Raw genomic sequence first — 13,368 nt, 5'->3', positions numbered from 1 at the left:
CCATCCATCCATCCATGCATCCAACCATCCATCCATCCGTCCATCCAACCATCCATCCATCCATCCATCCATCCGACCATCCATCCATCCATACATACATACATACATACAACCATACATCCATCCATCCATCCAACCATACATACATCCATCCATCCGTCCGTCCACCCATCCATCCGCCCATCCAACCATCCATCCATCCACCCAACCATCCATCCATCCATCCATCCATCCACCCAACCATCCATCCATCCAACCATCCATCCATCCATCCAACCATCCATTCCTTCTTCCCTCAGACACTCAATGCCTACTGTGTGCCAGAATTTGAGCTGGACCTTAATGGACAGAAGCTGAACCAAAGAGGGCCGGCATCTCCCAGCTTCAAGGAGTTCCCAGTCTAGTGGGGGAGGTGGACCTAGAAAGAAATAGCCCCAATCCAATGGGCTAGGTTTACGGATAAAGCCCTGCACATGATACTGGAGAGGAAGGGCAGGGAGAAGACAAGGAAGCTGGGGAAAGCTTCACAAGGTAGGAGGCATCTAGGTGGAGAAGGTGGAAGGATTCAAGGTTACTATGTAAATATCAACTGCATTTCTATCTGCTACTACTATTCCTTCCCTCTTCATTATTTGGGTTAGATTACTGTTCCTTTGGTCATTCCTTGAAATGACTAGCCCTGCTTTTTAATAGATGCATTTAAGACTATAAATTTCCCTTTACCCACAGCTTAACTGCACTCTACAAGTTTTGATACATTATATCTTTGCTATCCTGTAGTTGAAAATATTTCCTCATTTCCATCAGGAGTCCTTCTTTAACCCATGCTATTTAAAAATTTATTTCTAGGGGCACCTGGATGGCCCCAGGTCTCAGCTCAGGTCTTGATCTCGGGGTTGTGAGTTCAAGTCCCGCATTCACTCAAGCCCCACAGCCCTTCATGCTGGGCATGGAGCCTGCTGAAATAAATAAAAATAAAAATTTATTTCTAAGTGTCCAGTAATTTTCTGGTTATATTTTTAAATTCTTGCTTTCTAACTCCTAATAAGCTTTCTAACTTCTAACCTTCTACGTTGAAAAACAACTGTATGTGATTTTAAATCTTCTGAAATTGGTGGAGTCTTACGTTATGGACCCTCATGCTGTCGAGTTTTATAAATGCTCCCTCCACGGAAACTTTTTTTTTTTTTTTTAAGATTTTATTTATCTGCGAGTGTGAGTGAGGGAAGGGGGAGAGGGAGAGAAGCAGACTCCCCACTGAGGAAGCCTGACCTGGGGCTTGATCCTATGACCACCACACTGTCCCCTCCCACGAGATCATGACCTGAACCAAAATCAAGAGTCGGACGCCCAACCTACTGAGCCACCCAGGCATCCCCCTCCGTGTAAATGTTTTTAAAAATACAGATTCAGCAGTTGCAGGATGCCATTTTTCTGTTTCTCTTCTAAAGATAATTTAAGTTTTTTTTTTTTTTCTAGTCTGTTAATATGGTAAATTACATTGATTTTCTCACGTTGAACCAAAGAGACCTTCCTGGAAGAAATACATGGTCATGTATTTCTCTTTATATAATTTTGTTAAGTTTGCTAAAATTTTTATCAAGGATTTTTATACCGGTGTTCACGAGGTTTGTGGTTTTCCTTTATTATAAAGTCTTTGTCAGCTTCCGGTATCAGAGTAATGATGGTCTCACATAAGTGAATAAGAAAGTGTCTTCTCCTGTTTTCTGGAAGACTATGTAGATCAGTATTATTTCTTCCTTAAATGTTCAGCTGAACTCACCAGTGAAGCTATATGGGCCTGGAGTCCTCGTTGTGAAAAGGTTTTTAACTATGAATTCAATTCCTTTAACAGGTAGGGGTCTATTCTATGATCCATTTTTTTGTTAAACGAGCACAGATAGCTTGAGTCCTTCAAGGAATTGGTTCATTTAATTTAAATTTCAAACACACTGACAGAAAATCACTCATAACATTTCCTAATTATTTTTAAATTTTCAGGTAAAGTTTTACTGAGATCACTGTAGATTCACTTACAGTTGTAAGAAATACAGAGAGATCTACTGTACCCTTTGTTTGCATAGTTTCCCCAGTGGTAACATTCTGCAGAACTGTAAGAGCACAACCAGGATATTGATGCTGATACAATCCATCAATTGTATTCAGATCTCCCCAGTTTTGCTTGTATTTTGTGCAAGTGTGCATGTGTGTGTGTGTGTGTGTTGTTTTCTATTCACTTACCTCTGCTCTTATCATATAATTTCCTTCCTTCCTCCTTCTTATGTATTTTAATTTTTTTTTTTTAAGTTGGAAGTTTAGGACCTTGATTTGATTTGAAACTCTTCTAATAGAGGCATTTAGGCTATAAATTTCCCTCTATGTACTGCTTTAGCTGCACCCACAAATTTTGATATGTGGGGTTTTATTTTCATTCAGTCCAAAATACCTTCTAACTTCCCTTTTGGTTTCTTTGTGACCCATAGGTTACTTAGAAATGTACTGCTTAGTTTCCAAGCATTTGGGATTCTTCCCATATTTCTTGTTCGGTTTATTGGCTTCTAACTTAACTCCACTGTAGTCAGAGAGCATAATTTTTTATAACAAATTATTTTTCTTTTGATATTTGTTTTAATACCCAGAATAGTATATCTTGTCAAAAATATTCCATGTTCTCTTGAGAAGAACGTATCCTGCAGAACACATTCAAAGACCAGAAGAACACTACTGTTATTGGGTGAAATGTCCTATAATTGTCAGTTAGGCAATTTTGCTCTTCTAGTCTTTGAAATTATGACCTATTTTCTGTGTATTGATAGAGAGATTGAAATCTGATTATAACTGTGGATTACTCTAGAATCTATGGTCCAGATTAGTTGATCATCTTCTCATAATGAAATGACCCTCTAGATCTGGTTGTATTCTTTGCTATAAAGTTCAGTTTATCTAATAATGGAGTCACTCCAAAAGTTGTTTTTTTGTTTTGTTTTGTTTTAATTAGTCATAGCCTTAAGTATCTTTTTCCATCCATTTTAACCTATCTTCATTTTTTATTTTAAAAGTATGTTTTGAGGCACCTGGGTGGCTCAGTGGGCTAAAGCCTCTGCCTTTGGCTCAGGTCATATATCAGCATCCTGGGATCGAGCCCCACATCAGGCTCTCTGCTCAGCAGGGAGCCTGCTTCCTCCTCTCTGCCTGCCTCTCTGCCTACTTGTGATCTCTCTCTGTCAAATAAATAAATAAAATCTTTAAAAAATAATAAAAATAAAATTTAAAAAAGTATGTTTCTGGGGCACCTGACAGGCTCAGTCAGAGAAGCATTCAACTCATGATCATAGGGTCATGGGTTCAAGCCTCACACTGGGTGCAGAGATTACTTAAATATATAAACTTTAAAAAAAGATAAAGTTTCTTGTAGATCGCCTACAACACCTCTGCCTTTAAATTGGGGGTAATTAGACCACTTTCACTTAGTGTGATCGTTGACAATCATCCTGCTGTTTCTTTTCTATTGGCCTCATCTCTGTTTTGTTCCTTTTTTCTTGCCTTCTTTGGGATATTTTAAATTCCATTTTTTCTTTTTTTTGTCTTATGAATTATAACTGTTTTATTTTTTGTTTTGTTCTAGCTTTTGGTAGTTACTTCAGAATTTCCAGAACACATCTTCAACCTTTCACACCTATACCACTTCATGTAGAGTAAGACCCTTCCAAGGGTCTACTTCTTCTTCTTCTTTTTTTTTTTTTTTTAGATTTTATTTATTTATTTAGAGAGAGAGAGTGAGTACAGGCAGACAAGAGTGGCAGGCAGAGGCAGAGGGAGAAGCAGGCTCCCTGCCGAGCAAGGAGCCTGATGTGGGACTCGATCCCAGGATGCTGAGATCATGACCTGAGCTGAAGGCTGCCGCCCAACCAACTGAGCCACCCAGGTGTCCCCCAAGGGTCTACTTCTATTCAGCCTCTTCCTGCCTAGGAAGCTGTGGGCACACATATTACTTCTACACATGTCATAATCTCAAAATACATTGTTACTATTTTTTCTGTGGCCAATTAGGTTTTTTTTTGTCTTGTTTTTGTTGTTTTAGAGGGTGGGAGGCAGAGGGAGGGGGAGAGGGAGAATCTTAAGCAGGTTCCAGGCCCAGCACAAGCCTGACAAGGGGCTCAAACTCATGAACCTGGGATCATGACCTGAACCAAAATCAAGAGTCAGATGCTTTAACTGACGGAGCCACCCAGGTGCCCCTTGTGATCAGTTATGTTTCGAAGAGATCTAACAGTGACAGCGAAAGTGTTTTACATTTATCTACATAATTATTTCTGGTGATAAACTTTGTTTATGGTTTTTATCCAACATAGGAATTTGTTTATGAACCAGCAGTCTGCTATAGGAGCCCCAGTGGACTAAGGGGTCACTTCTCAGAGGCCCTGAGAAGTTGGGTAAATGGAATTCTCTGCACCATAATGGTAAACACCAGGAAAACCCTCCTTTTGCTGAGATCTGAAGGGTAAGTAATGGGTCTCGAGGCAGAGGACGCCATGGCCAAGCCAGGAAACAGACTACAAACCACGAACAGAGGAAGGAAGTACAGAGCCTATACTAGCGGATGCCGATTTCTAAGGCCCTTTCCGCTCTAGAAATGCATGGAACTAGGAATCTTATGTAAATGCTTAATTTAAAAAAAAGAAAATCAATAGTATTTCTACTCACAATGGCCCCGTCTCCATGGAGACATTGACATGTGCTTTGATTTTCAAATCCTTCTGAATTTTCGGGTCGCAGGCTTGCCTGAAATTGCCCAGGTAGAGCTTGCCTGGAATTATTTCAGCAGGGTAGGGCTGAAAGGCATCCAGTTCCTGAGGGAGAGGAAGGAGAGAGGCTGCTGTACAGAATACATGAGTGGTAGGCCATAGGGTGAGATATTCTTTCCCCAGGGAAGAAACGGTTTTTGTTTTCTGTCTCTTGAAATGTGGCTCGGTGTTAGAAAGATAATCTAGAATAATGAATGAGACTGACTGGCAGGAGGAGTGAGAAGGCTGATAGTCATAGGATGGGTCACTGAGCCACAGGACAGCACGCTGCATCCCAACACGGACACCCCACTTACCCCCCATGGCACCTGTGGGCACTTTTCTGGGTGCACAAAGATTGGCCTCTGATACCCCTCGATGCAGAACTGCATAAATCCAGGGTATATCCAGGAGGGGGAAAGGGGAGGGTGGGAAGATTTGTATTATTACATTTTTTTTAAGGTTTTATTTATTTATTTGACAGAGAGAAATCACAAGTAGATGGAGAGGCAGGCAGAGAGAGAGAGAGAGGGAAGCAGGCTCCCCGCTGAGCAGAGAGCCCGATGCGGGACTCGATCCCAGGACTCTGAGATCATGACCTGAGCTGAAGGCAGAGGCTTAGCCCACTGAGCCACCCAGGCGCCCCTATTATTACATATTATAATTATATTCTATTATCATTGAAGGGACAGCTCCTTTATTATATAATTATATATTTATATTAATGACATAATTGTACTATATTTCTGGAGGCCACCAGAATTTTAACACCTTCTTAAAAGCAAAAAAAAAAAAAAAAAACAAAAAAACAAAAAACAAACAAACAAAAAAACACCCACACTGAAACTACTCACAGAGAGCCTATGTGTCATTAGGAAGTGAATTCTGGCGAGTTCTGACGTGGGCAGGTGGGGAGGCCAGGACACCACCTCATGGAAGCTCCCTGGAATCCCAGGTCCAAAGTTATGATACGAAAAATTGGGGTCTCTTTGAAAAACAAAGACACGATGAGAAAAACTAATCCCACATTCCTCCAAAATGTGTCCTAGGAAACGGTGGTCCCTTCCGAGGCACTCTGGGGAAAAGGGGTGTAAAGAATCAAAGACATACGGGGAACAGCACGTAGGATATCCCGGTCTCAGAAATTCACAACACACGTAACCAAGGAACGGCAGGAGAAGGAAAAAGCAGTAAAAAAAAAAAAAAAAAAAAAAAAAAATCCACTAACCACAGCCACTGTGGAAAACAGTATGGAGTCTTTTCAAAAACTTAAAAATAGAACTACCAAATGATCGAGCCATGCCACTTCTTGGGACATATCCAAAGGAGAGGAAATCACGGTGTTGAGTACCTCCCGTGCTCCCTCCAGCATTACTCACAGCAGCCAAGACACAGAAACAACCTCAGTGTCCACCAACAGATGAACAGATAAAGAAAACACGGCCTGTGTCCAGAATGGGCTATTACTCAGGCGTCAGAAAGAAAGATCTCCCACCATTCCTGACAATGTGGGTGGGCCCTGAGGGCACAGGAATATGGCATCTTATTGCTTCATTTTATTTTGCTTTGAAGATGCTGCCATTTTGGGACGCCTGGGTGGCTCAGTGGGTTAAGCCTTTGCCTTCGGCTCGGGTCATGATTTCAGGGTCCTGGGATCAAGTCCTGCATCGGGCTCTCTGCTCAGCAGGAAGCCTGCTTCCCTTCCTCTCTCTGCCTGCCTCTCTGCCTACTTGTGATCTGTCAAATAAATAAATAAAATCTTAAAAAACAAAAAGGTATGTCCATTTTTTTAGACATAATGTTCTTGCCCACTTAACAGACTGCAGTACAGTCTAAACACAACTTTTATACACAGCAAAAAATTCATTTGCCTTGCTTTACTACAATATGGGCTTTATTGTAGTGGTCTGGAACCAAACCCACAATATTCTCAAGGCATGCCCATAAGTCACACGGAGAAAGCTACTGCAGGATCTCACTTATACGCGGGAGCTGAAAAGGCCAAATTCACAGAAACAGAGAGCAGAACGGTGGTTGGCAGGGGCTCAGGAGTGGGGGAAATGGGAGATGTTGGTCAAAAGGGCACGGACTTCCAGACGTAAGAGGCGCAAGTTTTGGCAATCTGGTCACAGCATGGGGACTTCAGTTAACAATACCGTATTACATACTTGAAAGTTGCTGGGAGAGTAGATCTTAAACGTTCTCACCATCAAGTACACAAAATGGCAACTGGTTAAGATGATGGATGGGTTACTCAACCCTACTGGGTTGATCCTTGCACAATATATAGATGTATCAAGTCAACACCTCATGCACCTGAAACTTACGTGTGTTCTGTGTCAATTTTATCTCAAGAAAATTGAAGGGAAGTTTTACAGAATCTGATTGTTCCAAGAATGTCAACCAAGTCGTTTAAAAAAAATTGTCATCGAATAGTAATTTATAATTTATAATATATATATTTATAAACTAGTTGGAAAACAGCCAGTAAAACATGGCAGGCTTAATGCTATTCCCAAATGGTAGTACCTCCTGGGAACTGCGGAAAACCTTCCTAGTGGTTCCTTGGGCAGACGTTTTGTAGCCCAGATGTTTATAATGGCACAGTGGCTACAGGTTTATTATTGACATGGGTTGCAAATTATTTGTGGTATTTAGTACAATAAAAACTAGACAGGGGCGCCTGGGTGGCTCAGTGGGTTAAGCCACTGCCTTCGGCTCAGGTCATGATCCCAGGGTCCTGGGATCGAGTCCCACATCGGGCTCTCTGCTCAGCGGGGAGCCTGCTTCCTCCTCTCTCTCTCTCTGCCTGCCTCTCTGCCTACTTGTGATCTCTCTTTGACAAATAAATAAATAAAATCTTTAAAAAAAAAAAAAAACTAGGCATAACCTCAAGAAAACAAACAAAACCCCCACCCACGTTGTATAAATTGTGGTTTCCAATACAATCTGTTTAGAAGTCCTTTTGGGAAATGCTGACCTATGTAATTTCAAAGGTCAAACCTAGTTCTAAAATTCCTCGGGCTCTGAGTGGGACTCAGAAGAACCGCAGGCCTCCTGCCCTTAGCCCACACCCCTCCCAGTGAGCTTAACTGCAAGCCGACATCCTTCCCAAGCTGTCAGCCTCAAAAAGCCTTTCTCGAAGAACGGACGGCAAGCCAAGCCAATGCTTAAGTGCGCAAAAGGGACACAGGACACTTCTACCTGCAGGCAGGCCCGCTCCATACGACCCAAAGCTTCCCCAGGGCTCGGGCTGACTGCACCCAGGACGCTCAGCTTGCTGGAGCCAAAGGACATCCCCCAGCGTCATCCAGAAAATGTCCCTGAACACCCGACACAGACCTATCAACTCTTCCTGCTGCTTCCAAACCCGCTTCCTTTCCTGCGGCTGTGTGGCAGGGGAAAACAGGCCGGGCTGGTGAGAGCAAGCGTGTGTTAGTTCTAGATGCCATGCCTTTGACGCCCATATCCATGAGGATGTCCAAACTGAGCCCGCAGCCCTCCCCCACACTGCCTCCACCTCCCGTGCCCCCCACCTGTCCCCCACACCAAGAACCCGGGCCCTGCCCCCGGCCCCCCCCCCCCCCCCCCCGAAGTCTCACTCACCCACCCCGTGTCTCATCAGTGCCACTGCCCAAGTGCTTCCCGAATCTGTCACCTACTCACCATCAGGGGCTTCCACCTTCCCCAGACCCACCCAGCAGCCCCTACGGGTCTGCTTTCCAAAACCATGACCGCTGCGGAACTTTGTCGAGCACCAGTCCTCCCCAAACCCCAGGGCTCACCACCCTCTCTCTGGTGTGGGCTTCACGTTGTAGCCCCAACACCTCTTGCTCCCAGCGAAATCTCATTTAAGGGAGGCCACGTGTAAAGCAGAGGAAATGAGAAGTCGCTCTGTCTAAAGGCCACGTTCAGCACCGCCACCCGCCCTCCTAGAAGGAGCTCCTTGGGGAGCAGCAGGGATACCCCTGTTTTCCACCATTTCAGAACATGTAGGAGGGAACTGGGGCTTTCATCCTTGCCCCGGAACGACTCACAAAGGTCCCGAAGCGGGGAGAGACTAACACGAGGTGCCTACACTCTATGGAAGGCCACAGACCCCCAGGGCAGAGCCCCTGCTAGCTGCCACCACCAAGAATCCACGCACCACGCTTCCCAATATATAGATACAACCCAGTAGGGTTGAGTAACCCATCCATCATCTTAACCAGTAGGGCAGCCCGTCTACACAAGCGGGGCAAGGGTAAGTCACAGGTGTAGACACACATCAACATGGACCAAAACATACGGTTAATTACGTGCTGTTCCTTCGATGTCGACAAACGTACTTACAGGTTACCGAGCCTTACGGAAGCTTGTTTTCCAAGGGAAGGGCGTTATCAGCACGATGAGGTTTTTAGAGAAATGCTTATTTTGCACATGGAAAAGCCAGTAAAGGCTGCTCCTCTAGGCATGAGCAGGGCTTGGGCAGGACGGGGAGACTGATGTCCACCAGCAGAGCTAGAGATCATTGTGTGAAGGAAAGCAGATGGGGGCGGGGGGGTCATGGACTGCCCCAGTGAAACCAGGAATTGGGGGGAGGGGAGGGCTCGTGGCAGGAAGTCCCAGCTGGCTTTCTCTGAAAGATCCTTAGTAGCAGAAGGGGCCCCTGAGCTGGGCCCCAAGGAAACCAGCAGCTCAGGCCACCAGCAACATCCAGAATGGGGTTGGACAGAGTGAGGGGGCACGGCCCTAACACTGACGGGCAGCCCGTCCCTCAAGAGAGGCCCCACCCTGGACCCCCCGCACCGAAGTCACAGGTGGGTTGAAAGCAGGGAAGAGAGGAGAGGGCCCCACAGCTAACCCACACCCCTGGCCACTCCCACCCCCCCAGGCCCCCACCCCCCCACAACTGAAGACTGCCCAGCTTTGGGGGGGATGGGAAGAGCGGAGACTTGACTCAGAGCGGACACTGGAATGCTAACATAGCCCGGCTTGTACTGGCCCCATTGCTTTTCCTTTCTTTTAGGAAATTATTTCGAAAGCATGCCTAAGTAGAGAGAACAGTGTAATAAACCCCCGGTGGATTGCCCATTTGCAAAACATCCTCCGCTAACGGCCTGTTTAGTTTTAACCCTATCCTCACCATTCCCCAACACACCCGGATTATCCTGAAGGAAATGCCAGGGGTCATGCTGTTTAACCCCATAAACGTTTCATTCTGTATCTCTGAAAGATCCGGGTAACACACACACATTTCCCCGATCACTTTATGGTCAGGTTGGCAGTGGCCAGAACTTCCAGAATCTGCCCAAGATGCGGCTAAGGGCTAAGAGCCAAAGGTAATTACTAGAAAGAATGAAGCCCCCGCGTGTCTACAGCCCACTGCACCCAGACTCCAGTAAGCACCCACCACCCTGCTTGCTGCCCTCCAGGGACCAGCCCCCACCTGTAGGCCATGGCCACCCCGGCCTGCCTCAGCCTGCCTCCACACATCTCTCTTCCTGGCAAGCTCCTCCTCCTCCTTCGGGGCTGGCTCCAGGAGGGGCCTCACCTCTGCGTTCTAGACACTTGCTGTTCCCTCTAGGCAAGAACTCCTCATCTTTTTTGTGCTAACCCATGTTTTTTTGTGTCCTCTGGGCTTGTGGGTCCAGACAGCTGAGAACGGAGAGGCACCCTTGCCTGTCTTTGACGACAACGGCCCGCCCTCCAAAGCTCCCCCCGGGGACCCCTGCCCCCTGGGCGGGCCTCACCTGTACCCTCGTGCGAGGAGAAACTCACCCTCGTGGCCTGGACCTCCTGGCTGCCCCAGGTCTACTTCCCAACCAGTGTCCTCCACCCCTTCCATCCGCGTCGCCCGCCTCGTCTTCCCCTACCCGGCTCCCCATCCCTCGGTCCCCGGGGTGGGGGCGGGGGAGACAACGCATCCATCCAAGCAGGCCTGGGCTCAGCACCCCGCCTCACCTGCGGCATCCAGATGATCTTCTGCGTCCGGAGGAAGTGGTACGTGGCCGAGAAGTGCTCGTAGCCCCCTCTCAGGATGCACACGGGGTGACGGGTGAGGGCGGCCAGTGCTCTGCCACACTCCACGGCTGCTCCGGGCACCAGTTCTAAGAACAGAGACCACAGAGGTGAATGGCCCCCCGCGTGCTCACCGTTTGCCTAAAGCTCTGGCCGAGGGCCACTCGATTTGGAAACGTAGCGGTCTAGGACCCCGAAGCAGCTCTAAAGGGAGGGGAGTGTTAGCAGCTCAAATTTAAAAAGCTACCTGCTACCAAGTAAGCTGATCCTTCCCCTCTGTAAACCCTCAGACCACATAGATCTCTGCGTTACCTCGAGGAGAAAGGATTTAACAGAAGGGACTGGTCTCTATACGCATCACCTATCGTGTACCGTACCGTTCCCCCGAAGCGGGAAGGTAATGGTTCTCAGCATATCCACAGCGCTGTGCGACCATCACCCCCAAAAGTAACCCGTACGGGTTAGAAGGTTTTACTCTTCTTTCTTCAAACACCCAGCCGGAGGCGACCACTGACCCAGTTTCTCTCTGGGGATTCGCCTGTTGTGGACGTCTCGTACAGACGGAGTCCTACGGTGTCTGGTTTTGTGTCTGGCTTCTTCTGCCTCACAGAGGGGTCTCCCAAGTTCATCGCTGTCAGTACTGCGTTCCCTTTCAGGGCTGAGTCCTCCTCCTCCCCCTCTGCGTTTATCCGCGTGTCCGTCGCGGTGCACGGGGTCATGTCCGCTTCCCGGCTGCTGTGGATGGGTGGACACTCGTGTGCACGTGTCTTCCCCTCCCCTGGGTCCGTACCGCGGAGCAGAACTGAGCTGTGCACACCATAACTCTGCGTTTAACTTTTTGACGGAAACACCAAACTGGTCCCTAGCACCCGATCTGACAGCTCTGACCCGTGGAGCAGGGGTGTTTTAGTTTCTCGACCGCCTCATCAACCCGTGAGTATCCATCTTTGTGCTCGCGGCCATTCTCATGGGAGTAAAGGGACAGTGCACTGTGCTTTTGACATTGATTTAATCTTAAATGCCTTCACTGCTCTGCAGAATCACTGGGAGACTGTATGCAAATTAGATATCTATCAGCAAGTTTGCATGATTAAGGCCAAGCTAAGAGACTCCCCACCCAACCCCAGGCCAGGATCTAAGCCCTAAAGACAAATGCCTCGCTGGAGCCCGCTGAAAGGGGCTGCTGAGGACAGCGGGGGCCGGAGACGGCTCTCGGGGACTGGATCTGGAGGATCCAGAACCTTGGAGTCCGCAGCCAGGCCAGGAGAGGCACTGTAGCTGGCGAAGACAGGAGCCAAACCCTATCCTAGAAGGCCCGGCTTCGAAGCCAGAGTCCCCGGGTGTCCCAACACCATCTCCCTCTTGAGCAACAGACTGAATAATGGCAGAGGGGTCAGAGGGTTCAGGAGAGGGGAGTCCCAGGAACACTGCTGCTGCCTTTAAACCAGACAGCTGCTCCCCCCAAGGTCATATGACCTGCCGGGGGCCCATTTACTGGGGTGCCACAGGGGTCAGTGCTGGAGAAAGGCCAGTTTCCAGGAGAATGATTAGAGACTCCAGAGGAAAGCCAGGAGGACAGTCCAGGGCCCAGGCTACCCGGCCACAGATAGGACGGGGTTATTAACATTAAATTTATTTTTAATCCCATTAATCTTGAGTTCTCCAATGACCCAAAGCTTCTCACTTTGAATTGGGGCACCCACTGCTCCAGGAGGACAAGAAACCCCATCCAGGCCAAGGGGCTCTCTACTTAGCAGTGAGTTTTAAGTTCAGTTACTTTTGGTCCTTTGCCAGGCAACTGGCTTGAAAGTCAGGCTTTGCTCAGAGAGGAAGAAAAGAAACATGCCCACATTCCCTAAGCTTCCCCCCACAGTCCTGGTGAAGGCCCAGCCCACATGTGGTCTATAATCCACATGTGGCAAGGACAAAAGGCTGGTTTAATATAAGGGAAAGGTCTCTTCCAAGAAAGGGGCCACCCTTTGCCTGGTAAAAGGAACACAGCCAGATCCCTGGTTCTAGGAGCTAATGGAGGCTTCGCCCTCAACCAGACTCCCCTGGAAGGCGGGAGGTGAATGGTTACCAGCGGAAAGAGGCTGGAGAGAGAAGCCTCAAAATGGTCTTTTACCCCAGAAACTCCGTGTTCACCTGGAAGATTTTTTTTCTTAATTTTACTTATTTATTTGACAGAGAGATCACAAGTAGGCAGAGAGGCAGGCAGAGAGAGGAGGAAGCAGGCTCCCCACTGAGCAGAGAGCCCGATGCGGGGTTCGATCTCAGGACCCTGAGGTCATGAAGGCAGAGGCTTAACCCACGGAGCCACCCAGGCGCCCTGGAAGATGCCATTTTAAAGGAGGAAACTGCCTTGAGTGGACAAGGTGAGTGTGTGTGTGTGTGTGTGTGTGTACACGCACGTGCACAGTTTGGGGTTTTGCTGTGTTGTTTCACTGGTGTGGTTTCCTACTGGGTGAAATGGGGGCTCCGCGAGGTCATCTGTAGAACAGAGGGGTTTCTCTTTATTGACCACGGTTTCCTATGGTTTTAGGGTCCAGCCTATAATCCTAGGATTGCAGACTGGAACCCAACC

At 47.5% G+C, this 13,368-nt stretch overlaps 1 protein-coding gene across 3 annotated transcripts in view; it reads right to left on the bottom strand.

Annotated features, from left to right (window-relative positions):
* STYXL1 (serine/threonine/tyrosine interacting like 1) overlaps positions 1 to 13,368 on the bottom strand; it is a 53,133-nt gene that overhangs the window by 14,203 nt on the left and 25,562 nt on the right. For 2 of the 3 annotated variants that reach the window (XR_009406947.1, XM_059414663.1), the window contains exons 5-6: positions 10,728 to 10,873; positions 4,705 to 4,850 (exon numbers count right to left, since the gene is read on the bottom strand). Coding sequence is in view for 2 of the 3 variants with exons in the window: in XM_059414663.1 (XP_059270646.1) it covers positions 4,705 to 4,850; positions 10,728 to 10,873 (292 nt within the window). In the remaining variant the exon portion in view is untranslated. Of the gene's footprint in view, positions 1 to 4,704; positions 4,851 to 10,727; positions 10,874 to 11,299; positions 11,457 to 13,368 lie in introns of those variants that run through there. The other variant, XM_059414664.1, reaches the window with a different exon arrangement.

Source organism: Mustela nigripes, chromosome 11 (assembly GCF_022355385.1).
Source record: "Mustela nigripes isolate SB6536 chromosome 11, MUSNIG.SB6536, whole genome shotgun sequence".
Classification (NCBI taxonomy): Eukaryota; Metazoa; Chordata; class Mammalia; order Carnivora; family Mustelidae; genus Mustela; species Mustela nigripes.
Note: the sequence above shows the minus strand (reverse complement) of the source record. Positions and strands in the feature narration are given on the sequence as shown.